The following is a 27,299-nucleotide window of genomic DNA, read 5'->3' as shown; positions in this document are numbered from 1 at the left end:
CGTAGCCGCGCCCTGTTACGACAGCGTGGGTGATTCTCCTATAAAAGCTGGTCTCGGAGCGTCTAGCCGCCACAATCTCTTCCTGTTTCCAGCGCAGCTGTTGTTGCTGGGACTGTAGTGGCCCCGAAGATGGCGTCTACCAGCCGGTTAGTAAGCCTGGCCGAGCCGGGCTAGCTGAGGGGCGGGTGGCGAGCGCCGGGGATTTGTAGACCACCTTCGGGGCGGCCTCGTCGGCCTCAGCGCCCCGGAGGTATGGGGAGAGGCGGCGGGACTGACTGGCCGGCCCGGACAAAGGCATTTTCAGACGGCAGGATTGTCAGGGGTGTCGCAGGGGGTGCCGAGCCCTCTGTGTTTCCGCCCCAGGATCCTAGGTTGTCTTCTCATCCAGGCTTTATCTTCTGTGGGTTCCCGTGTCCCCAGCCCTTGGCCTCGCGTCTTTTGCGACTATTTGCCCTGTCTTCTTATCTTGCTCATTTTTTTCTACGCTTGTTTTTCCATCCATGGCCCATCCAACCCTAGGGTCCTTAATTCCTCCCTTTCAAAGAGCGGGAAGCGGATATTTCCAGTTTTCTATCGGTCTGACAGCTAAGAAAGTTGGGGACGTCAGCATTGGTCAACCAGAAAGAAACTGATTACCATCCCAGTGGCCCTCTGAAAGTGGAAGCTAGGGCACTTCCGAAGAATTGATTGGTTTCCTGCTAAAGGACGTTTCTACAAATGTTTTCTGCGTACTGTTGAAAATCTTGCCTGCGGAAAATTCTTTACGTATTCGGGGAAAGTAATATATTTTTAAAATGTAATGTACAATATCTACAGGAAATGCATGCAGTGTCTGTCCTCCGAGACAGGCTTTAACCTTGTGACCTGCAAAATGCTTGCAGACCCTAATTATATTTCTCATTACCACTATGAGCTAGATATTAGTATTTTTGCATATGTGTAAACTAAGTCATGCCAATGTTGGTTTTTCTGAGGTTAGTGATAAGTGTAGTGTTTAAGATAACCAATTTCTATTATCACAAAACTGGTCTCTGTTTAACTCATAATGTACTAAAAGTAGCCAAGTTATTCAGCTTCCAGAAGGCAAGCTTGGCACAATTTTTTTTTTTTATTGATCCTCGATAATCGTCTGTGAAATTGATGAGTTTCACCATTGAAAAGTATTGTTCACCATATAGTAAGCTGGAGAAATCCTGACCCTTTGTATTAACTGCTAAGGCTTACTATTTTATGAGTTTTTTAATTTAAAAAAAGTAAGGTAAGGTGGGAAGCACCTTTAGCTAATGTCCTATTTGGAAATAACTTAAAGCCAATGACACCCTTGTTTACTGATTCTGATTCTATGATTGAATGCTCATTCTGCCTGGGTGTGGTTCTGTCAGGTACAGCTTCCTTGTAGATAATATATGGGAAACTTCAGCTTCCCTAAATTATCCTAATACTAGTTAAATTCTCTTAGGGCAGTAGATCTGGTAGATGAATGTGGTCATATTTAGGCACAGCGTTTGCATACAGTAGAATATGAAATTTTATTTGTAAAAATGGTATGGTAAATAGTACACATGGTGAATTCATTGGTTAGATTTTTTGCCCAGAGAACACACTCTTTTGTCTTTATTTTCATTTAAAACAAATTTTTTGAAATAATTTTGTCTAGACATTCAGCTTTTAAATTTCTTTTTTTTAGTTTTTGATGGTCTTTATTTTATTTATTTATATGTGGTACTGAGAATTGAACCCAGTATCCCACACGTGGTAGGCAAGCACTATACCACTGCACTTCAACCCCAGCCCAACATACAGCTTTTAAATTTCAAGTTTTTCTATTATTGAAAGCAAAGAAAGGTAAATGTTAGATTTCTAACTTTTTTGTTTCCCTGAGGATGATGTATAGTTATTTAGCTATGAAACTACCTGGTGTTCTTATAAAGAACACATTTTGAGTTCAAAATAGTCTCCACCACTTATTCTGTGACTTCAGGCAAATCTTTTCTGATTATAACCTTCAAAATGGAAATAGTGCCTGTCTTGCAGGGCTTTTTTGAAGATTAATCATTATAAAATAAATAAATGTATAGCACTAGATATACAGTAAGCATCCAATATATGATAGACATAAAAAGAGGTTTGGGATTATCTGGTACCTTGGTAGTCTAAATTGTTTAATCATGGGTGATATATTTACCATCCTTCCCTGTTGTTTCTCTTTATTTCTCTACTGCCTCATTCTTGATTCCCCTTTTACATTTGTGGGTAATTTAATTAAAAGTTTACTACTTTAGCAGAATTTAATTTTTGGGGGGGGGGGATAGGTAACCTATGGAAAGCAAAAGTACAAAAGACTTCACAGTAAAAAGGAGTCTTCCTCCTTCCCTAGCTCCCAGCCATTTAATTCCCCCTATAGCAGCCATCATTACCAGTTTCTTGGTGTTTTCCTGTTGGTCATACTTCAACAAACATGTTTATAATTTAACCTCCCTTCCCCTCAAAAAGTGGCCAGTGTAAACCATTTGCAACCTTGCTTTTTCCTTTGTTTATGAAGTTAGCACACAAATTGTAAGTGTGTAGTTCAGTTACAAAGTGAGCATATACCACCCAGGTTAAGAAATCATACACCACTAGCTGTGACACTAGTAAAGGCTCTTTTGTGTCCTTGGCCATTACTACTTCCAAAAGAAAACCACATCCTGACTTCTAACACCATAGTTCTGTTTTGCCTATTTTAAAGCTTAAACTGTATATATATTCTGTCTAGTTTCTTGATCAATATTTTGAGATTCATCCATGTTATTGTGTGTAACTAGTTCATTCTTTTTCAGTGTTGTATAGATTTCTACCTTTTCCTTCACTTAACATGTCTTAGAGATGTTTCTGTATAAATTACATACAAACTTTAAGGTTTTCTATGTGCTTTCTATGTATTAGTCCTTTGCATACTGTGTTCTGTATAGCTTCCCATTTTCTTAGTTTTTAATTACTTTTATTCTGGTATCATTTTCTTTGTTTTAACAGTTCAACATAATTTATACCGACCTAAATTTTTTCATAATTTTTATTCAAATATTTTTCTAACAGACCTTTATGGAATAAATACAAATATAAAGCAATTTATACCTCGTTTTCTCAGTGAGAATATCCAAAATATGTTCTGGTTAGCTTAATTATATAAATTTGGGGTTATGGATGACTGTATCTGTTTTCCAGTTCACCTTCTGAGAATGATAGTTAACACTCTGAATTGTATTTGCTGTCATGAGAAACTTTATCCAAAACTACACATACCTGTTTACATACTATAGAAAGTTGATTTTTGTCTTTTAGAGGTATGATCGTGGTGACCGTAACATAACCATTTACTATATTACTTGAAGTGAATTTATAACAAATATTTGTGATTGTGAGGTTATACTTCCCAGAAATAATTATTAAATTTATGTTGTGTCTTTGTTGCTTTTATTATTTTTAAATTTTTTAATTCTTTTTAGGTGAACATGACAATAGAGTATATTTTGACAAATTATACATACATGGAGTATAACTTATTTTGACTAGAATCCCATTCTTGTGGTTGTACATGATGTGGAGATGCACTCGTCATGTATTCATATATGAACAGAGGAAAGTTATGTCTGATTCATTCTACTATCTTTCCTATTCCCATTCTTCTTCCTTCCCTTCATTCCTCTTTGTCTAATACAATGAACTTCTTTCTTTGTTGCATTTAAAGCTGATTTTGTCAGATCATTTTGGGTTGTCTTCCCCAAATGCTGTTTGCTCAAGATAAAATAATTGAGCAGATTATTAATATCACAAATCTGTTAGTTAGATTAACTTCGAAACCATTTCTTGAATGCTGAAAATTCAGTTCTGGATGAGATGAAATCATCAGGTCTTAAATTCAGCAGAACTGTATCTACCATCTTTCATTTATATGCCTGTTGAGTTCTGTGTATTCCTCTAAATCTGTTACTAAGGTGACCAACAGAAAAATAGAGATCTGAAATGTATTTTCTAATTGAAGAAAAAAGTGGCAAAGGTTCAGACCACATGGTTCTATGTAAACACTGCAGGCTATTGATGGTAACTAGTTATTATTATAATACTGATCAAGATTTTTGAAAATCTTAGTAGCTTGCCTGTTAAGAAACACTTATTTTCAAGTTTTGAAAGTCTTCTGTGTCTGCAAATCAGGAACTACTATAATAAAAATAATTCTGATGGAATTTACATACTAATTACTAGACAAATTTGATCTTTGTATCATATAATCTATATCAGATAGTACTATATTCATTGATTAAAGTAACCTAAATGGAATGTATACTTCGAATATTTAGCTTAAGTGTATTAAAACTACAGTATTGGAAAGTTTTTCCCCCAGAAGACTATTTTGCTGTTACATATTGCTTGTGAGGATATGAAAATATATTTTTTTTCCATTTAGTTTGGATGCTCTTCCAAGAGTTACATGTCCAAACCATCCAGATGCAATTTTAGTGGAAGACTACAGAGCTGGTGATATGATCTGTCCTGAATGTGGTCTGGTTGTAGGTAAGTAGCTATTATGGTTTAATATAAATCACTTAGGATACTTTACTTTTTAAATGTTTTCCAAACTGTGTTTTCTTTTTTTAACTTTCCCCCCATAAGTAATTCATATTTATTGTAAAAAAAATCGAGAGCAGAAATAATAGTAAAATATTCTAGAGGTATTGTATTTTATTGTATAACCAATGCATTTTTCGTAATACGGGTGGGAGATGATCAAAAATAAATGAAGTCTTTAATCTCAAATATTTGGGGGTTAAAAAAGGGGATGACACTTAATGCATATCAAATAACAAATAAATTAATCCAACACTTGTGGGTTTTGTATATTTGGAAAGTAAACAATTTATTTCTGAGTAATAAGGGTGTATCTTACTGAGTCTCATTCAGTGCTTTTTAGTTAAAAAAAAAAGATTTGTTATAACTTATCTGGAATTATTGATGTATGAATATCTACTTTAATATAGGTCAAGTATATCATTTCATAAATTTTAACTTTATTTCTATTACTTACTAATCTAGATATGCAGAATAAATTTAGTTATTTTTATGGTAGGCTTATGGCATAAAACTGATCAATTTATTGATTTTGTTTTTTGTGGTACCAGGGATGGAACCCTGGGCCTTACCCATACTGGGCAACTGCTGTACCACTAAGCTACATCCGTAGTCCTCAGCAGTTCATATTACTTGAGAATAAAAATGCTAGTAGGATTCTAAGAAGTATAACAAAAATTTGGTAGAGATGTACTGTTTGGGAATTGTCTTTAAGAATATCTGTACTATTTATCTAAAAAAGCTACTTGCTTATAGTGGGAACTTTAAAGCATACAGAGTTGCTAATAGGAATTGAGATCCATATGCAATTATATTCTCAGTCAACAGTCTTAACAATTACTGTATTGACTTTAGACTCGATACTGTTCTAAATTATATAGGTATTCATTCAGTTTTTCCTTAAAACAAACCTGTGAAGTGAATACTAATATCTTCATTATGAGGAAACTGAGGTTTAGGTAATCTTACAGTCTGGCTCCATTATGTACCTGGGAGCCAGATTTCTATCCTGCATTACATTTCATAATAAAATGATTTCAATTTGGGAATGGCAAACATGAGCCAGCACCTGTTTTTATTTGGTCTGGTCTGCATGCTAAGAAGGACTTTTACATTTTCAAGTGGTTGAGAAAAAATAAAAAATAATACTATTTTGGAACATAATAAAATAATATCAAATTCAAGTTTCACATTATAATAGCAGTTTATTAGTTGCAGCAGAAATCATGTGGTGCTCTCATCACTTGTTTCAGCTACTCAATACTCAACAAATCACAATGATGCAGTTATAACTCAACAATGTTTTGAGTGCCGTGCATATTGCCATATTTCAACATTTATTTATTTGTATTACCATTGCATACCCATCATGTCAAAACAAGAAAAGTGAACTATGAATGTTGTGCTTTTAAGTCACAGTGGCATGTGAATTATTTTGTTATTGAGTTAGGATAACAGTGCTTTGGGTTTATTACACAATGATACTATGCCTGTGCTAAAAGACTGCGATGAACATAAACATTACCACGTAAAATACTTAATTACAATATTCTTAACTCAGGAAAACAATGGTCAAGAGAAAAATGCAAGATAGAATATTTGATTACAGTGGAATTTCTTCACAGAAATAAAAGAATAAGAGTGAGGCTGCAACTAAAGAAATCTTGAAAGGCTTATTTGTAGACTAAGCAAGAAAAAATATTTACCTATAATAATTAATTTGTATTTGTTTGCAACAACTGAAGAAATGCGTCCAGATAAAATAAATTTATTTAAGATTGTTAGCTTTGCAACAAGAATGGTTGCTTAAAGAGTTGGACATTGATAAGCAACTTAGTGGCATATCTCTAAATAAAAAGGACTGGGGATGTGGCTTAGTGTTTGGAAGTGCCACTGGGTTCAATCCCTGGTACCAAAAATAAATAAATAAGTAATAATAGATAAAGAGTTGAAGACATTACAAGCATCCTCAATAGTCAGTTGAAAATCAAGGCAAATTATTTCAAGTATATTTTTCTTTGCTCACGATGACTATACAGATGTTACTAATACTGTTCAGTAGTTTATTTAAGTCAATACTGAGACAGAAGTGACAAGAATTCACTTCCATGAGTTGTCGGCATGGAACAAATAGAGGAAAAAATAATCTCAAAGAGGTTGTGAAAACACTAACTCATTACAACCCAAAGTGGAATCTGCTAAGATGTGTTATACCTGATAGTGGTAAATATGTGTGTGGATCAGATGACTTATTTGGACAAATTTTAAAGACTATGAAAATGTAACATGCTTAAGTCCTATGATTATTAGATTATTCATTAGCAGGTACTTCATAGAAAAAGTTTTAATCTGTTTTTTGTTGTTAAACCAGTAGTGTTGACAGTTAACTTCATTCATTCTCATGGGCTTAATAGTTCAGATTTATTTTTTGTTAGAAATAGAAGTATATCCTTACTTGCCCTACCACACAATAATTTGGTAGCTTAGCAGTGGCAAAGTTGTGCTATTTGTTTGAGTTTAGGTCCACAGTTGAAATTTTTCTGAATCATACTGCCTTCACTACTAGTATTGGTTACTCAGTGACTTTGGAAATTAGCTTTTGCTACAAACTTACATATTAATTTATGGATTAATATTAATGAATTCTACTTAGAATTGCAAGGAAAAATACTGCTTATATATGAAACTTGTAGAGCTCTAAAGTCAATTTTGACAACAGCTATCATCATTTGAATCAAAATAATGTTATATTGCTTTTACATACTTCCAGTGCTATCAGAAGTTAAAATGTTCATTACCACACAGATTTGCAGCTGATGTATTTTTTGAGCTCAAGCTATAGTTTCAGCAGTGTTTGTGAGACCTGGATGCAAGTATAAAGGAAATATTTATATTTAAAATATATTTACCTGTGGAGTTGAGAAACTTCTCTGACCTTAAATTGAAAGGATTAATGATAATGGAGGCTGAGGCAGGAGGATCTCAAGTTCCAAGCCAACCTGGGCAACTTAGGAGATCCTGTCTCAAATTTTTAAAAAGGACTGGAGATGGTAGAGCACTCTCTTTTTTTTTTTTTTCTTTTTAATGTGGTGCTGAGGATCAAACCCAGTGCCTCACACATGTGAAGCAAGTGCTCTACCACTGAGCTATAGCCCCAGCCCCAATAGAGCACTCTTTAACACATATGGGTTCAATCCCTAGTACCACAAAGAAAAAAGAAAAAGCAATTAATGGACAGTATAACAACATATGAAAAAGAGAGTACCAGAAGAATCCTTGGAATGCCTTCTAAGCAATAAATATGCTCCATAAAATTATGTTTATCATCACTATTTGTTAGTGCTTGAGAGGTGAACATATGTAATTGATTTTGATGGCAAACATTAACTTTGAACTCCGAGTAAATAATGTTAGCAAAAAAATAATTTTCATTCAGAGATATGTTAGAATAAATGTTACTCAATTATTACATTTTAAATTTCATAAATAGTAAACATCCTCAATTTTGCCTTTTGACCCACAGAACCTAAAATGGCCCTGTGTAGAAAATGTTTATTTATTAACGCTTGAGTTAAATTAGTGCATTTTAATTCTTCCACATAAATTAGTATTTATTAGTATAAATTAGTATTTATACTAATACTAATATTAGTATTAATATAAAATCAATAATGTGTAAGAGTGAGACAGAATTAAAATTGAACATAATTTTGCTCCTTAGCTTTCACTTCTGTAGCCATTTGAAAAGTAGTAGTGCAGAAATGCTTCATTATAGTTCCAGCCTTTCATCAGCCTCACTTCCACTTCAACCAGCAAGATAGTAAGGTAAGGTAAGGTTAATAAATTACAGAGAGAAGATATAATTCATAAGCTTATGTGCTTCTTGTACTCATAAATTTTACTTTCATTTTTCGATTATAACAAACTAAAGGAAATTATGTTCATTTTAGCTTTGCCTAACTGACTTAACTAATCTTGAAAACCAGCTCCACGACTGTATTTTATTTCAGCTAAAGCTATTAGGTTAAATTTTTAGGTCAGAAATTTTAAAAATGTAATTCTGTAAGGTGTTCTTTCTGTAATTTTAATTCTTATTCTTTCTTGTACTTTATATATATTTCCTTGTGGTACTGGTTCTTCTGACATAAAATGTAACTAACAAAATATGCAGTAGGCTATTTATGATAAAATATGTGATGTTTCTTTTAAGTTAATAATTTATTCTATGACCAAATAAGGATTGATGGATAAGAGTTGGCAAACAGAGTTGTGTTTTGCTGAGAATATTATCAAGCAAATTAAGTTGAACATAGTTTATTTGGAAATGATAGTGCGCACACACGTATTATTGTCATAGTAATAATAAATTTAGATACTACTATGTAAGTAATTGAACTTTTATCATCTCATCGTTTAAAGGTTCTTTGTTGCCAACTTAATTCGGCCTTACACCTCTTATACTAAGGAAATAGGAAAGAAATCAAACTGGGCAAAACTTTTGCAACCCATTAAGGGTATTATATCTGGGCCTTTTTTCATATTTGAGATAGTGATATTCATAGAAATTTCAATCCAGACAACATCCTGTTTCCTTGTGGTAGTGTACATGGTGTGATTGTCCTTGCCATAAAAAAATTTATACTAAAACTTGTTAGATTGTACCATATTTATTGAATAAGTATTTTGAATAGTCTGCAGTTTAATTACCAATTTCAGAAACTGAAACTTTCACAGTTGTTTTTAGACATCCTTGTACTTCATTAATTTCCTAATATGTGCTTTGTTTATTTGGTGTTTTCTCCCAGTATTTAGTTTCACCCAATATTTGGTTTCACCTGTAGCTTGTTTCTGATTTTTGAAGATTTTATAAATACTATTTCCATAGCTATTTAATGTTTAATAGTTACCTAATTGATTTTCCCTTTTCATTTGAATTATAGGAATTTTATTTTAAACATAATAAATATAAATATTATCATTTGACATTAGTTCTCTCATTTTACTGGTGATCCCTAAGATACTGGTAGTGACTTTAAGCAAAGCCAATTTTTAAAGCAAAGCTTTGTTGTTCCTACCACAAAACTATTGGTTTTAATAAACTGATTTAGTTTTGGTTTTTTTTTTTTTTTTTTTTCCTTCCACCAGATTCTAATAATAGTATTGTTACTTTAAATGTTGGACCAGTAGGTGGCAGTATAATCACATTAACATCATCAGATTGTTCATAAATTTGACCTTGTACATTACTTAAAACATTGATAATCAGCAAAGTATTAGGCTTCTGTAGTAGCTATTAAAATATGAAATTAGGGCTAGAGATATAGTTTAGTGGTAAAGCATGTGGATAGCATGCACAAGACATTGGGTTCAACCCCCAACACCAGCAAAAGGAAGAAAAATACTTGGTCTTAATGATTTTTATACAGGTTTCACCATGAGGTTTGCTTAAAACTAGTAGTGTCATTTCTAGTTAAAGCCATATTTCTGAGTATCATTAAAATTTAAATTCTTTCATTGTTCCTAAAAGCAATATAAGGGAAATAGTTGTAGTTAGATTTGAAAGAGTCAATTTTGACCTCTCCTTCCTAAGTTCATTCATATTATTTACACAGGTGAATTTGAAACATGACATGCTTTAAGAGTAAGCTGGGAATATGTTTAATAAGACTGTAGGCTTCAATTCCAGAAATGCAGATCATATATGGGTGACATATTGAGGAACATAAATCTGTTCTATTAACTTGATAATTTACCACATATTTTGAGGCCTTCTGTACTACTTGACTTTCACCTCATCTTTATGTTTTCTTTGTGGGGTACAGAGCATACTTCTCTGTAACATGTATCTTGTAATTTTGTGTCTTCATCAGTCCTAATATAACTGGAAGACAGTGATTCTAGAGTCTAAGCTTGAATGTAATAGTTAATAAGCTGTGTAAATATAGTCAAGTCACATAATTTCTTCAAACTTTCTTCATCTCTAAAATAAGTCTCCTTTTCCTCTCCCCCCCAAAAACCAGATAACCCATTTCTCAGAATTGTTTCGAATCAAATGAAATAATGAATAAAACATGTACTGTAATTTTAGTATGAGATTCCACTGGTATGTATTTTGGGAATACTAATGTTCTTGTTTTTATAACCTTGTTTAAAACAAAAAAGGTAATTCTGAACTTTAGATGCTGTTCTTCATAGTATATTGGTTATATGCTTGAGCGATTGCTATGGGTCTGGCATATTTAATGCTCCAGCTGTATTTTAAAGATTATTGGGTTACCATCTTTCAATTAGCCTTAGCAGCATTTCCCAAAGGGAAAAAATATAGACTTAGTTTAATATGGCCAAGATAAGTTTTTAAAAGACCTATTTGTATTCCCTTTAAGATTCTTGCTTTGGCATCTCTTGTAATCTGTCAGATGCAGCTTTCTTGCCTATTTTAGAGTTTTTAATTTGGGTATTATTTTCTCTTAAGCATCCAGAAGTTACTAATTTTACTTTATTAACACATTGCTTTTGGAGGTAATTTTTCCATTTTACACAAGGGGGAATTGAGGCTCAAAGTGCTTAGGTAATTAGCTAAGATTCCACAGCTAGAAAAGAAAAACAAGAAAGATTTCATATCCCATAAGTGACAGAGCCACTTAAATGCAAGTCTGTAGGACTTGAGCCTTTCATCTTTGTTACGTGTCTCTGTTAAGCACTGTGCTGGTCGTTGAGAGAGATAGAAAGATAAGATGTTACAAGCAAGGCTTTGTGGCAAAATGTGTTTCAGATCTCCCACCTAAGGTAAGAAGACAGAGGAAAGAAGTGGTGACTTCCTGGGAAAATTTCTATTTGAATTTACAGTGAAGTGCCATGTTTAAGAATGAGTAGCGATTTATATTTCAAATACAGAGAAAAACTGGTGCCTTAGGATAAGGGCCTGAAAAGTATGAGTATGTGAATGACTGAGTTTATTGTGATTGAGGTTAGGATGAATCTTTAACTAGAGCCTCTGTTCCTCAGCTTGGGTGCTTCTACAGACTACCTGTATTTGAGGAAAAGTGAGATGTAAAAAAGTAATTTGGGAATATTGTTCTAAGACTTCTGCTTCAGAATTCTAGTGGGGGTGGTATGCCTCTTTTTTTTTTTTTTTTGATCTTATATTCTTACCCTTTTTTTTTTTTTTTTTTTTTTGCAGTGGGACAGAGTTTGGGGATTGAACCCAAGAGCACTTTAACACTGAACTATATGAACTATATCCCCAGCCCTATTTATTTATTTATTTATTTATTTATTTATTTATTTATTTATTTTTGAGATAGGATCTTGCTAAGTTGCTTAGGGCCTCCCTAAATTGCTGAGGCTAGCCTTGAACTTGCCATTGTCCTGCCTCAGCCTCCCAAATCACTGGGAGGTGTGCACCACTGTGTCTGGCCCAGAATGTTTAAATAAGATCAGTTTTCAAGAAGGTGAAAATTGAAACTTGGACATTCCTTTTTATATTCCGTTTGTAAAAATTCTTTTAGTACAAGAAGAGACAAGCAACGTTGACTAGAAAATCATATCCTCTCTAATTGCTGTTTGTTTTGGGTGTGTTGTAGTTTTCCCCTGCATTACTAAGATTGTTACCTTAGCCTTTCTAGTTTTAATATGATACTACAACGTGCTTTAGGTAGGATTTACAGTTTGTAACTTGCATGATTAAGAGGTAAGTATCTAAGTTTTCTTTGTGTATGGTTTCTTTATGAATATAAAGCAGAGTTCCTTGATTTTACTGGACATTCTTTCTCATCTTCCCTCTCCCCTGACCCTGTTATTCTACGTAGTAGAGACTGCTTATTGTTTCCCAAAATACATTTCCCCCATTCTTCCTTTAGTAATAAGAGTCCCTGAGTTTTAACTGGACATGTGGCTGCCCAGCTATACTATGTCCCAGCTTCCATTGTAGGTAGGTATGGCCTCGTGATTGTATTTTAGCGAGTTGGTTATACATAGACGAGAAATGTGGGACTCTAGATCATACCGTGCAAAGAGAAGTGTCCTCTCTTTTCCTGTTTCCCAATAGCTAAAAGGCAAGCTTGATAGAGGGATCTGTCAACGGCCATCACATGCTACAAAATCCAAGACATGATGATGCTGGTTTATCAAAAGGAAGGATCCTGGTCTTACTAGTTAAGGACTATTAAATATGAGCCATTAATATAAAAAATTTCTTACATTATGTAAGTAACCCTTATATTTCTTTTGATCATAGTGGTCCTACCTGTAGCCCCACCCACCCACCCACACACACACCTTTTTTATTTGGTACTGGGAACTGAACCCAGAAGCATTATATCCCTGAGCTTTAGCCCAGCCCTTTCTATTTTATTTTGATATAGCCTTACTCAATTGCCCAGGCAGGTCTTGAACTTGGTATCTGCTTATTTCATCCCCTTGAATCTCTGGGATTACAGTCACGCACCACTGTGCTGGGCTTTACCTGTAGCCTTTCTAATAAACTTATGGAATTATTCTGGGAGTACTGGTAATTGTGGATTGGAAGATTTTATAACATTACTACCACCATTGAACTTTGACTGTCATTTATTACAGGATGCATAAGCATAAAACCAAGCTGAGGAGTATAAATTACAGTAATCCCATGAATTTAGCCAAAAATTCTGCCTCTGACATAGTTTAATTACTACCAGAAAGTTTATAGAAAATATTTAAATATTAAAATTTAAATATTTAAATATTTAAATAAAATATTTATTTTAGCAGTGAGCTAGCTAAAATTTCCCTAATGTTTCTGTTAAATGTGGTGGCACCCACCTCTAATTTCAGCTCCTCAAGAGGCAGAGGCAGGAGAATTGCAAGTTTGAGGCGAGCCTCAGCAAGTTAGTGAGGTTCTAAGCATCTTAGTGAGACCCTATCTCAAAAAAAGAAAAAAAAATCAGGTTGGGAGGTTGAGAATTAGCTCAGTGTAAAGCACCCTGGGTTCAATTCCCAGCACACACACACACAGATGTGGTTAAAAAGAAATAAAGACAACATAGGGAGACCAACACAATTAGCAGATTTATTCTAGAAAATTGAATTAGTGAAGCAAAGAAAAAAATAGAGACACATCCACAGGATATAGGAAGATATAATATCCATTATGATTCCTTATCTAAAATGCTTGGGACCAAAGTGTTTCAGATTTGGGAATTTTTCAGATTTTTGAGTATTTGCATATTTACCAGTAGAGTGTCCCTCACCTGAATATCTTGAATTTTGGAGCATCTTGGATGAGGGTTTCTTCATTGTACATGAAGATCCCATTGACTGAAATAAAGTACTAAAGGTACAATAGATGAAAACTTTATATTGCTAGCAGAAAACATCAGGGTTGCAAATCAGGATTTGGGAATATATCCTTTTAACATTTTAAATACAATGAAGTTAACTCTGATTTCTCAGCTTGTCACACTTGTTACAAGAAGGTAATCTTGGAACATTCTTTTTCATGAATTTATGCATACATCCCCGAAAATACAGTGCTGAATTACGCTTGCTAATTGTCATATGAAACAGAATTGATGACTATTCACTGGCATTTTGGATTCTTTTCCTTTAGGGTATTGTGGTATGATTGTACTTCCCTGCCCCCTTTGAAGTTAAGCATGACTGCTTTATTAGCTTTGGCCAGTAGAGTGTTAGTGGAAATGTTAATGTTACTTTGGGTCAGAAACAAGTGAGAGCAAAATTCACCTCATTTCCTTCTTCCTGCCGTGGTGACTGGTGATATCTCAGGTGGTAGAGATTTCAATACCTTGACTAATGATGGCATTGAAAGCCCCCAGCTGTTCATCTGTAGACACATAGTATGAATAAGAAATCTTCATTCTAGGCTACTGGGCTTTTGAAATTATTTTTTGTTCTAGTATAATTTATCCTACACAAAAGTATTAGAAGAAGATAACCTCCAACAACTGTGGTTAGCTTTTATAATATAATAAGATAGTATCTTAGGAAACATTGTGGTAAGGTAACACTTTTTCTTAATATAAAAGAAATATAGTAGAATCATGCTTTAATAAAAGGACTATTTCAGTTTACCCATGACTTATATGCATTATGTTGGAATGTTTCTGTTAAAAATCAAGGACATAGTCTTAAAAGTTCTAACCAACACTTTAAATATAGAATAGAAATGGAAATTAAGCATTGGAAATGGAGGAAGTAAGTTGTTTGCTACTAATGGGATTCTGTATCTACAATATCCAAATCAAATTTCAAAAATTAATAGTACATGAATATATGAGTTTTTTGTTGTTGCTGTTGTTCTTTTTGTTGTTGTTGTTGTTTTTTGGTTCTAGAGATCTAACCCAGGGCCCTTTACTACCACTGACTTTACCCTTGAGCTATATCCTCAGTCCTTTTTTATTTTGAGACAGGATCTCACTAAATTGCTGAGGGTCTTGCTGAATTGCTGAGACTGACCTCAAATTTGTGATCCTCTTGTCTTAGTGTCCCAAGTTGCTTGGGTTACAGGCATGAGCCACCATACCCAGCAACAAATGAGATTTTTAATGGGGAAAAAAAAAAAAAAAACAGATCTAATGTTCTAAGCTACATATATGTACACTTTGAAATCTGAAAGAAGAGGAAAGAGTACTCCTTGTCCAAGAAGATTAATAAAATTGTGCCATTGTTTCCAAAATAATATATAGGCACGGTGTAGTTTAATTTAAAATTTAATTCAGAATCTAACAACATTGGTGGAAGTTAATTTAATTTATTGAGGTATGATTTTATGTACAAAATGCACAGATCCCAATATAAAGTTTAATTTTGACAGTGCATATACAGTGAAATCAACACCCTAACAAAACATGTACTCCAATTCCCTCACATCAGGAATTCCTTTAAACTTCTTTCCAGCCCATGCCAGATTGTTCTTCATTTGAATGGAATCAGACAGTATGGAATTTGCGGCAAAATAGTGTTTTGAAAAGCATTTATGTTATTGCATATATTAGTAGTTTGTTGAGATACTCTGTTGTGTACTTTTTCTAGTTGATGAATATGGAAGTTGTTTACAGTTTTTAGCTAATGTGAATAAAGCAGCTATGAACATTCTTGTATGAGATAATTGTATGTAAATGTTTAAGAATGGAATTGCCAAATCATAAGTGCCAAACTGATTGACTTATTTTAAACTGGTGAGAGGATTTTTTTTGAAAGACATGAAATTCATATTCTCTTTAAAGTAATATGGTAGAATGTCTTGTTACTACTTTGTAGATACCCTAATATATAGATTGAGTTACACATGGGTGTGATGCATAAATATACATATTAGATGTGCTTACTTATTTGGATGGGGGATCTTGATTTAAAGTGTTCGAGATAATATTCTAGGTGGAGGGGAAGAGTAGTGATTTTTAAAATATTTTATATACATATAATGCTTTGGCTATTTAAAATCTTATACAGACTTTCTGTCTGGCGTTGGTTACACAAATATCAATGTGGTTTAGAAGGGAACTAGAAGTTTTCATAGTTCTGTTTCTAGAACATTTAGAATACACAAGTTTTTTTTTTTTTTTTGTACGTATGTGTATTTGCTGATTGACAGGCTTCTTTCCTGTCAAAGGCTGATTATATTGAAGCATTATGGCTGCCCTGTATTACTTACCTATGGAAAAGATTCTGTATTGCAGTTTTCTTCCAGGGCAACTTTCAAAAATACTATCTCATTTAGATTTTCTTTAAATGAAATTTTTTAAGTGTTTTTTCTGTATGACCCTGCCCCATTTCTCATTACTCTTGCACTTAATCTGCTAGGGTAGTTATAGTTTCATGGAATGTTTTTAAGTTATTTTGAAAATTCCTTATAAATTCTGTTTAGAGCTGTTAAATATTTAAAAAGGAAATGGTTCTTAGCACAAACAGTGATTCTTGAATGAGTCATTTAGATCAGTTCCATGTATAGGAAAAAATTATATTACTACCCAGTCCTGGGTTCTATATTTATACTATATGAGGCCACTTCATTATTATTATTATTATTTTATATCCATTTTGGTTTTTTTGTAAGACACTATGAAGCAAGCAGAAAAGAAACTCATGATAAAGTACTTTGGGACCAAAAGGAAAATGCTCTGAAGTATCTTGGCTTACTGTTGCTTTATCTTTGCATTTCTAGAGAGACTTAAAAGATGTAGGCATACTTACCTGCCTTTTCATTTGCCCTGTTCTCTTAATACATTAATTTCTGTTACTTGAAAATGTAAGTTGCTGGGCAAAGTAGCGGGCACCTTGTAATCCCTGTGATTCAGGAGGGTGATGCAGGATGATCACAAGTTTAAGGCCAGCCTGGGCAACTTAGCCAGGCCCTGTCTCAAACAAAATTTAAAAGGCTGGGAGCATGGCTCAATGTTAGAGCACCCCTGAGTTTAATCCACAGTACTAGTAGTACAAAAAATAAATAAAATTGCAAGTTAATGATTTGATTGTTGTCATTAATCAAATGTTGACATTTGATTGTTTTAGAAACTTTTTGAGTCTAGTAACTCTAGATCTAAAGGTCATAGTAATTTTTGTCTTGTACATGTCTGTGTTTTTATCTTGCTAAATAGAAAATTTGGATTTACTTTTTTTCCTTTGGAAATAAAATCTCTTTGAGATATGGACTTGCTGATTAATATTGTACTAAGGTTTCAGTGTACAATGACACAGTTATGATACTTTTAGATAAGTTTTTAAAATCAAATGTATATAATCAGAATTTCTTCTAAGTTAGTGATATTTGTTAGCATGAGGAGAAAGCAGAAAAACTGACTGTTCTATCCGTTTAACACTTTCCTCCTCTGGGCTGCTTTCTCAATCTGATACGCTGAGATTGCTTTATAACTTATGTCCCTGCATCTGCCATCCCTGACTGTTCTCATTGCACACGGAAATGGCTGATGAACACCCTGCCTCAAACCTCGGTCCTCTTGTGACATGGACACATAATAGCCCAGGTGATCATCTACTTACAGATGATTTGGCAGTTCACAGAAAACTGAACTTGTCCAAAGCCTTCAGGAATAATCATTCTTTTGTGTGATTACCTATTTTTTAAATACCACTAAGATTAGATTATGATCAGTGTACTGTTTTGGGGTATTTTAATTAATGTATTTTTTAAAAGATTTATAATGATGTACATTTGAGTTCCTCCTGTTCATTCCGTTCTCCTTAACTGCCCTACTTATATATTTCTGCAGCAAAGCACTTAGATACTTTTAAAGCCTAATATGCAGATTAAATTTTAAAACTGATATTTCTATCATCACCCCACCAAAAAGGGAGAATGTCTGCCAGCTTTTTAATTTTCTTAGCTAGAAATAACTAATAATGAACACTTAAATTAGAATTACTTCTTAAGTTCCTTATATGGACTGTATATGAGTATTAGCTTGTTTTATCTTTAGTCTTTAAAATATAACATCATTGAAGAAGTTTAAAGCTTAAGAAGTGAAGACATAGAAATGGAGTAATTTGTCCATGGCTAAGTAGCAAATGGCAGAAACCATATTCTTTCAACTATTACATTGATGGTTAGTACTATAACTTCTTTTAATTGCTATAGTTGATGATTTCTGCCACTCCCTTCTCCTTTCTGCTTGTTATATATACACAAAGATGAAAATGGTGTGGTTCATGCTTTTATCTTTTTCACAATTCATTGAAAGAGTTCATCTTTTACAAATGCACTACAGAACAGATCCTGGAATCTGATATGCATTTCAGTTCAAGCTGTGTGATCTTAGGCCAATTAATCTCCTTTTAAAAGTGGCAATGAAAGTAGTGCCTACTTTTATATGGCCATGAAGATTAAATGAGAACATTTAGAAAGGGGACATGTTTAGAAGTTCAATGTTACCTCTTTTCTATTCTGAAGATATTACCAGACATTAAGCTTTTTACCCTAAAGCCATAATCAGATTTACTTATTTCTGGTGTTTTGATATGACATACTTAGTTGCTGCCTCTTTGCTTAAAAAGAAGTTTGCTTAACGGACTTTCTTCTCACTGTTTGTAGGCTTAATGTTTATTTTGTATAGATTATTTGGCCAGAAATATTTTTCATTAAATAGTTACTTATAAGCTTAGGCTGATTTTCTGCAAAGCATTCCCCATGAAAATTTGGCTACATCCCTATCTCTCTTTATTTTGAGATAGGGTCTCACTAAATTGCCCAAACTTCAAACTTGAACTACTTCTTTCTCAGCCTTCCAAGTAGTCCATTCTCAACAGTTTTTACTGTTTTTTTTTTTTTTTTTATCACAAGTTTGTACAAAATTTGGTTTTAAATTATTATTATAGTGCTTTATTTTTGCATCACACATGAATGACTTTATTATGTTTGACTAATTCTCTTTCTTTTAAGATTTAGGATATGAATAATCATAGCATAATGTTTAAAGAAGGCTGTTACTAAAATGTCACAATAGAGTGCTTCAGGACGAATGTTTGATACATAATTTTTAAGCCAGTAACCAGATGTCCATGTTGAGATTTTCTAGGAATAAAAGGGCTGATATGGCATTAGACACTGTTGTTAAGTAAATCCTGTCTTGACAACTTAATTGTATGCTTGTATCTTAGGTGACCGGGTTATTGATGTGGGATCTGAGTGGAGAACTTTCAGCAATGACAAAGCAACAAAAGATCCATCTCGAGTTGGAGATTCTCAGAATCCTCTTTTGAGTGATGGAGATTTGTCTACCATGATTGGCAAGGTAATACTCCCAATCAGCAGGAAATACCAAGTGCAAAGTGACTGAAGACCTGGGAGTTTGGGATCTTTGCAAGAATATTTGTCACTGTCCCATTGGGGATTATTGACCTGGTAATAAGATTTGCCAGTAATACCACAGTGAATGATGGCTGATCTGTGTGTTCTTTCCATGTTGGAGGGGAGAACATCAGATCAAAATTACAATCTTTAGTTATTTATTTTGGTACTGAGGATCAAACCCAGGAGCACTTTACCACTGAGCTACATCCCAACCCTTTTTATTTATTTATTTATTTTTTTTTTTTTTTAATTTTATTTTTTTTTTTTTAATTTTGAGACAGTGTCTTTTTAAGTTGCTTAGGGTATTGCTAAGTTGCTGGTCTGGTATTTGCGAGCCTGCTGTCAGCCTTCTGAGTTGCTAAGATTTTTAAAAGGGCTACGGGTTATTTAGCTCAGTGATAGAATACCATGAGGTTCCATCTTGCACCAAAAAAAATTGTCCTCTAAACACTCCGTAGAGATGTTAAGGGTTTCAGGGGAATGTATGTAATGTATTTATAACCCAATATTTAGTGTGTAGAATGTGCTCAGTAAATGGTGGTGGTTATTGTGTAAGGCAGGAGCATAACTTCCCTGACAACGTTTTTACTTTGTAATCTGAATTGGAAGTAATTGGGACAGTATGTTGAAAGACTAATCAAGGGAGGGTTTACATTTTAAGATTTTACTATTGTATACTCTTTTTTATTTTCTTTTGTGCAGTACCTGAGGATTGAATCTGGCAGAACTGTACACTGAGCTACATCCCCATTCCTTTCTATTTATTTTGAGACAGGCTAACCTCAAACTTGGTTTCTTGCTTCAGCCTCCCATGTAGTACATATTCTGTTTTTAAGAAAGTATCATGGAAGAAAATCAGGTTATTATGTACTTTTGCATGCTATAATTGATAAAACTGCATATCAAATTTGGACAACATGGTATATATAAGGTTTAAAAGTTTACAATATTAAATCCAGAAATATCTTTAAGTAGGTTATGTCTAGATTTGCTTTAAACCTTATAGGATTGGGAATAAAAGCATACTATAGGCATTTTAAAATGTAAGATTCCAATTAATGCTGTAACTTTTTATTATTTAATTTTTCAATAGGAAATACATGATTCAAACAAAAGTGTAAAAGGAGCACCGTAAATTTTCCTCACCCTTGACCCCCAAATTCTCACTCACTGCAATCCATCCTTCTTTTCTGCCTGAAATGGCCACTATTATTAGTTTCTTCTGTATTCTTTGAAAGTTTTATTCTTACATGGCAAAAAAAGAAAAAAAAATTAAGATTCATTTATCATAAACTAAATTTCTATATGTATTTGGGAATATTTCTGAACTTTATCTTTTCCTGTCTTGGTCTAGTTAGTCAAATGCCATACCACACTGTTTTATATTCAGTAGCACTAATCCTCCATTGCTTTTCTTTTTCAGCATTTTCTTAGTCTTTTCCATTTAAATGTTAGGATCTCTTTGTTCTGTTTTTTAAAAACAAACCAAAACAAAATTTCGATTATTTTTACTGGGATTTTGGTTAGATTTATTTACAAATTGATACAGGGAAAATTGACTTATTGATACATCTTTCTATCCAAAAATATGGTATGACTTTCAGTTTTCTTAGTTCTTATGTGCCCGTTAAGGGATGTTTTAATATTTTCTTCATGAACATCTTCCATATTTCTTAAGTGTACTCCCAGAATACTTTACTGTTGTAATTGGAGCATTTTCCTTCATTGTCTTCTGACTGGTTAAATGTGTGTTTGAAGGTGTTGATTTCTGTTCATTATCTTGGCCTTGTGACTTTAATGAATATTTTTATTACTGATAATAATAACAGTGTTTTAGTGATTTTCTTGAGTATTCTAGGTATACAAAAATATTACTTGTAAATAATTTATCACTTCCATTCCAGATTTATGCTACAGTTTTTCTCTTAACAACATTGGCTATTTTTTCTAGTATAGTGTTACAAAGTGGTAGTTGTAGGAGGTACCTTTGTCTTGCATCTGACTTAAGTAGTAATCCTATTAATGTTTTTTGATTATTCATAGTGCTGGCTTTGGCCCTTGGAGAGTGATTTTTCTAATGTGAAAGAAGTACTCATCTGTAGTATTCTGTGAAGGTATCAAAAATGAATTCTGAGTTTTATTCACCTTTTTTTGGTACCTTTGGAGATCATCTGAGTTTTCTTCTTAGATCTAATATTATGATGTTTTATATTATTAGATTCTCCAATAATACATATTTTGCATTTGTGAAACAATCTCCACTTGATCTTGATATCTTTTTAATTCCATTTTCTAATATTTACTGTTTTGTATCATATTTATAAATGACATTGGACTGCTTCATTTTCCATTTTCTGTGGCCTTAAACAATTATTTAGAATTATATATTCTTTAAGTGATAAAACACTCTTTAAAACATCTTAACCTGGTACTTTTTCTATTTCAGGAATAGGTAGGATGCACAATGCAGATTTCTTTGGTTTATGGAGTCATATTGTATAACTTGTATTTTCATATAAATTGTTCATTCAAGTTTTCTGAAAGTTTCTTGCAAGTTATAAAAATGTTTTATAGGGTACAGGAGCTGCAAGTTTTGATGAGTTTGGCAATTCTAAGTACCAGAATCGGAGAACAATGAGTAGTTCTGATCGGGCAATGATGAATGCATTCAAGGAAATTACTACCATGGCAGACAGAATCAACCTCCCTCGAAATATAGTTGTAAGTTTTTGTCTACCTCCTTTAAGCCATTCTGGCATTGACAGCATAATTTAATGAACATATGAAATTTTGATATTATAACGAATTAAATAACCTAGAGTTAATTAAACTTAGTTTCTCTTCTTTGAAGGATCGAACAAATAATTTATTCAAGCAAGTGTATGAACAGAAGAGCCTTAAGGGAAGAGCTAATGATGCCATAGCTTCTGCTTGTCTATATATTGCCTGTAGACAAGAAGGAGTTCCTAGGACATTTAAAGGTGAGTTTTTAGTTGCATAAAGTAACAGACCAAAGTCAAGATGCTTTGATACTTAGAAGCCAAATCATGTCTTCATTAGGTGCAGTAATCCACCTGAATATTATTTGCCAGTGCCACTTTATTTTGTTCCTTGACAGCACATAAGGGATCTTACTGATCATGTTCTTTTCAAGGTGTTTTCCCATGTAGATTTGCTTTAGTTTATGTTAACCCACTGTGTTCTTTGCTAATAAGATATTTTGATGGACTATATTTAATGGGGTTTGAGCCCTGGCATCAGAGCTATAGTAGGCTTTTTGTAGGACGTCATTACACTTGATGCATAAAAACAGCTACCATTTTTAGCATAGGTCTTTCTCTATAGGTGAAGGAGTCAAGCCTTGGAAAACATCAGTGAGATTTTTTTGTTTGTTTTTGTGTGTGTGTGTTTTTTGTTTTTTGTTTTTTTTTTTATTCTGTTGAGGTATATAATATTTTCAGTTAAACACTTAATTTAGAGGCTTTGAGATAATTGGTATTTTTCATGGAGTTTGCAGTTGCCCATGAATGACAGTCAATTCACAGTGTTATCACGATACTTAAACTGATAAAATCTAGGTTAGCTGAAGACTGAACTTAACCCTTCATACAATGAATATTTTTTATTAACATGTTTTAGGTCAAAGAAAAGACGTAATGGCTTTTATCACCATCTTTTTGTTGTTATTGCAACTAAAAACAGACTTTTGTTAACTTTATTTTGAAAATGCTTGGGGGTTGAATGTTTAGGATAAGGGTATTGAATATTTATCTCACTTAATTTTAGCTTGTAATCACAGGAATTGCATGCACATATGACTGTGTAGCTTGAGAATCATTGTTTAGAGTATTTTCTTTCATCTCTTTGGTATGCTGCCTAACACAGATTAACATATAATACCCAGTAAATCTTTGATTAAAGAGGTCTATTTGCATAAATTGAAACTGCAGAGAAGTTAATATTTTGAAAGATTAAGACGAAAATTTAAAGTGTGGTGAACATTTACATTAACTAAGAAATTTTTAAATTAACTGAGAAATATCACTGAAAGGATTAATGTTTCATCTTTAGGCATAGTTGAGGTTTGTTTGGCAACTGGCGTTCCTTATTTAATCAGAAATGATAGGTTTTAAAATGAACTATATAGCTTATATGAATTTTTCTTTTCTTTTAGAAATATGTGCTGTATCACGGATTTCTAAGAAAGAAATTGGTCGATGTTTTAAACTTATTTTGAAAGCTTTAGAAACAAGTGTGGATTTGATTACAACTGGGGACTTCATGTCCAGGTTCTGTTCCAACCTTTGTCTTCCTAAGCAAGTTCAGATGGCAGCTACACATATAGCCCGTAAGGCTGTGGAATTGGACTTGGTTCCTGGGAGGAGCCCAATCTCTGTGGCTGCAGCAGCTATTTATATGGCTTCACAGGCATCAGCTGAGAAGAGGACCCAAAAAGGTAGGGTTTTTCACGAGGAAGGTTGATAAATGAATTGTGAAGGTTGAAGTGTATGATTGTTTTTCCATTTTATGTGTGAAGCAGTTAAGTATCCAGAACCCACACTTAAGAGGTAGTTCCTCAGCAACAAAACTTTTAAAAAAATAGTGTTTTGCTTTTAAGTGACTCATAAATAAAAATGTTTGGAGGCACACTTTGTGTACAAACTTTTTTTCCCATTTGAATTATTTAATTTTAATTTGTACATTGTTCATTCTTGTGATTTCTTTTAAATTTTTTTTTCCTAAATATTCCTGATCATTGTGAGTTGTTTTTCCTTCCATAAACTTTAACCTTTTTAAATCTTGGGAGGGGCCATGGGAGATGGTTTGTTTCTAACAGTCTGGCATATGACTCTGCTGATTAACATACTATAAATATTTGTTGACCATCAACCTTTAACATTCTGTGAAGTCTGTATTTTTTCTCCTTTTGATCCATATTAATAATGAAAATTCTGAAATACATAGACATAAGTAATTCAACCATCTATAAAGCCATTTTTAAATTTTTGTATGTGTTTAAAGGTACGGTCTTTTTTTTTTTTTTTTTTTTTTTTTTTTTTTAAGTTGTAGATGGACACACTACCTTTGTTTATTTTTATGTGGTGCTGAGGATCAAACCTAGCGCCTCATGTGTACTAGGCAAGCGCGCTACCACTGCTCCACCCTTCTAGGGAAACTTTCAATCAGAAGTATTAATTGATTTTTTTTTTTTTTGCAAGTATATATGCATGGATTACTTCTGTGATCCTCAAAAACATAAAAACACTAAATGCTAAATTTTAAAGTGGGTTCATGAATTAATGGCTTAAGTAACTTTGTAATACTTGATTCAGAACTGCCTTTCACCTCAGCTTAGGCAATATGTTGATATAAGTAACAGATGATAACAGAGGAATGATTAGAGGGAGAAAGCCGACATTAGTTACTTAGGTGTGCCATTATTCATCCCTTTTGTCTTCTCCCCATTATTTAAAGGATATTTTGTCTTTCTTAATGACTGTAGAGGGTAAAAATGGATCTAATCTACTTCTTAGGATTCCATAATAGACTCGAAATTCTCAAGTGATGTGAGTTCAATGTATAGTGCAGTATGTATTTATAACAGTGAAAAACCTCTGTATATGCTGTTATATAGCTGCTTTATCTCATGCATTAACTAGAAAAAAAGAGGTTGTAGGAAAATATTTGTTGTTCCATTTTGTTTTCAGATGTTGCAGATGGACTTTCAAATGTAGAAATAGATGATAAATTTCTTTTTGCAGTACTGGGGATTGAACCCAGGAATGCTCTATCACTGTACCACATCCCAAGACCTTTATTTAAATTTTTAAAACTTTTGAGACAAGGTCTCATTAAGTTGCCCAGACTGGGCTCAAATTTGCCATCCTCCTGCCTCAGTCTCCTGAGTTAGTGGGATTATAGGTATATGCTATCAACCTGACCTGGATAGGGAATTTCTTCATAAGAACATATTCATGGATTACTCTATGATCCTCAAAAAGATTTATAAAGAAAAAGAGCAGTCATTTTCAAACATGGTGGTAATATAATGTTTATTACTCAAGTACTGTGCCCTGAGTTGTTTTACATATATTAAACATTTTAATACTATAGACACATCTTTAGGGTAATAGGTACTACTGCCATTATTGTTATTGTCTTTAACTCCTATTTCTTGCCTTTCAGTTTAGATTCCCATTTTCGTTTTTAAAAATTCATATTTTTTATTTTGTTTTTCACTTGAGTAGTACAAAGGAGATAGAAGGAAAGATATACTTAATGTTTTGGTTTTTGTCTTTTAGAAATTGGAGATATTGCTGGTGTTGCTGATGTTACAATCAGACAGTCCTACAGGCTGATCTACCCTCGAGCTCCAGATCTGTTTCCTCCAGATTTCAAATTTGACACCCCAGTGGACAAACTACCACAGCTATAAATTGAGGCAGCTAATATCAAACTCTTATGTACACAGAACTTTGCCTATTGTACATAGCCTATTCAACATGCTGGGTTGAGCCTTTAATGAGGAAACATATGGTACGCATTCCAGGGCTAAATATTATTGCTTAGCATTCTGTATGTATATACTAGTGCAACATATTTAATGATTTAAATTTCTTACTGAATTTGCTTTCTTTTGTAGTGATCTAGGAAACTGTATTTTGGAAGATACTGAAATTATGTAATTCTTGAATAAAACATTTTTCAAAACTAAATTTTTTGTTACAATTACATGTTATATTAATTTATAATATATAATTTTAAATAATGCGTATCATTGCAATTGATAGAGGTCCTTAATTATTTTTCATTATTTTTCTCCTATATAAGGTTTTTTTAATTTTAATAAAGTCATGGAAATAGAAAAAGCTTTTGAGAACCCTTGTTAACATTTATAACATTTAGTTTGTAGTTTGAAAGAACATGGTGTGTCAGAGGTTTATTAGTATATGTTAAAAACCAAGAACAAAGAGCTGGACCTTGCAAGGCACCAGTGTGAGAAATGTAAACTTTTTTTCTTAGTGAACTTATCAGAAATGATAATGCTATTAAGAAAACAACAATAGCAGATCAAAAGATTTTAGTTTGGGATGTTAATTTTTCATTTTATAAAATTTGCATATCTGCAATTCTGTTTTATTCTTTGTTATGCTTATTGGGACACTTATGGAGTAATGGGTCTTTAAAATGAAGATTACTGGGTCCTGGGAGTGTGCAGGAGTTTTTAAATGGTCACTGCTAGGTGATTGTGATATGGTAGGTATTCTGCTTATTCTTCTTTAGAATGAATTGGTTGAGGGTCTCTTGACTTCCAGGCACTGTAAAGGAAGACAAATGAAGTGTTGCTGTTTACCCACTAGGCAGTATGTACAGGGAACTTGAATCTATGATAGACAATCACTTACGTAAACTATTGCTCTGACAACAGGTGCTGTGATTCTCACATATCTGAATGGACATGAGCACTAGACGTGGCCTGATGATTGAGTTCACTAGTCCGTAAAGAGACTTATTCCCTTTGAAGATCAGACTTTCACATTGTGCTCCTGATCATAGGAGGAGGATGGTGATTGGGACCATGAAAACAAGTGATATTTTCCCCCCTGACAAAATGTAGGATGCTCACTCAATACTGCTTAAAAGTAGTGGAGAACACCAGAGAAGTAAACACCAGGAGTACCATAATCTATATATAGGATTACAAATCTAACGATGAAATTTACACTCCAGGCCAATAGAACTCATCCCACCCAAAGTGAGACCTAAGAAGGAATCTGAAATGTGTCTCCTTTTTCAATATCCTTTTTGATCTTCAGCACCTTTCATCCCCACACACCTCTAGCATTGCCCTCAGGTGTTCAGTAGGCTCCAGTGACCCCAGTTCAGTGAA

General features: G+C 33.4%; 1 protein-coding gene across 1 annotated transcript; it reads left to right on the top strand.

The window, feature by feature from the left end:
• On the top strand, window positions 1-26,124 carry GTF2B (general transcription factor IIB). The gene is made up of 7 exons (XM_079153135.1): window positions 1-146; window positions 4,445-4,551; window positions 19,216-19,349; window positions 21,983-22,129; window positions 22,260-22,389; window positions 23,583-23,864; window positions 25,711-26,124. Exons 1-7 carry the CDS (start codon window positions 130-132, stop codon window positions 25,842-25,844), a joined length of 951 nt encoding a protein of 316 aa, XP_079009261.1. The 5' UTR covers window positions 1-129; the 3' UTR covers window positions 25,845-26,124.
• The last annotated feature ends 1,175 nt before the right edge of the window (window positions 26,125-27,299 follow it).

This window comes from Sciurus vulgaris, assembly GCF_902686455.1.
Source record: "Sciurus vulgaris genome assembly, chromosome: 1".
Classification (NCBI taxonomy): domain Eukaryota; kingdom Metazoa; phylum Chordata; class Mammalia; order Rodentia; family Sciuridae; genus Sciurus; species Sciurus vulgaris.
Note: the sequence above shows the minus strand (reverse complement) of the source record. Positions and strands in the feature narration are given on the sequence as shown.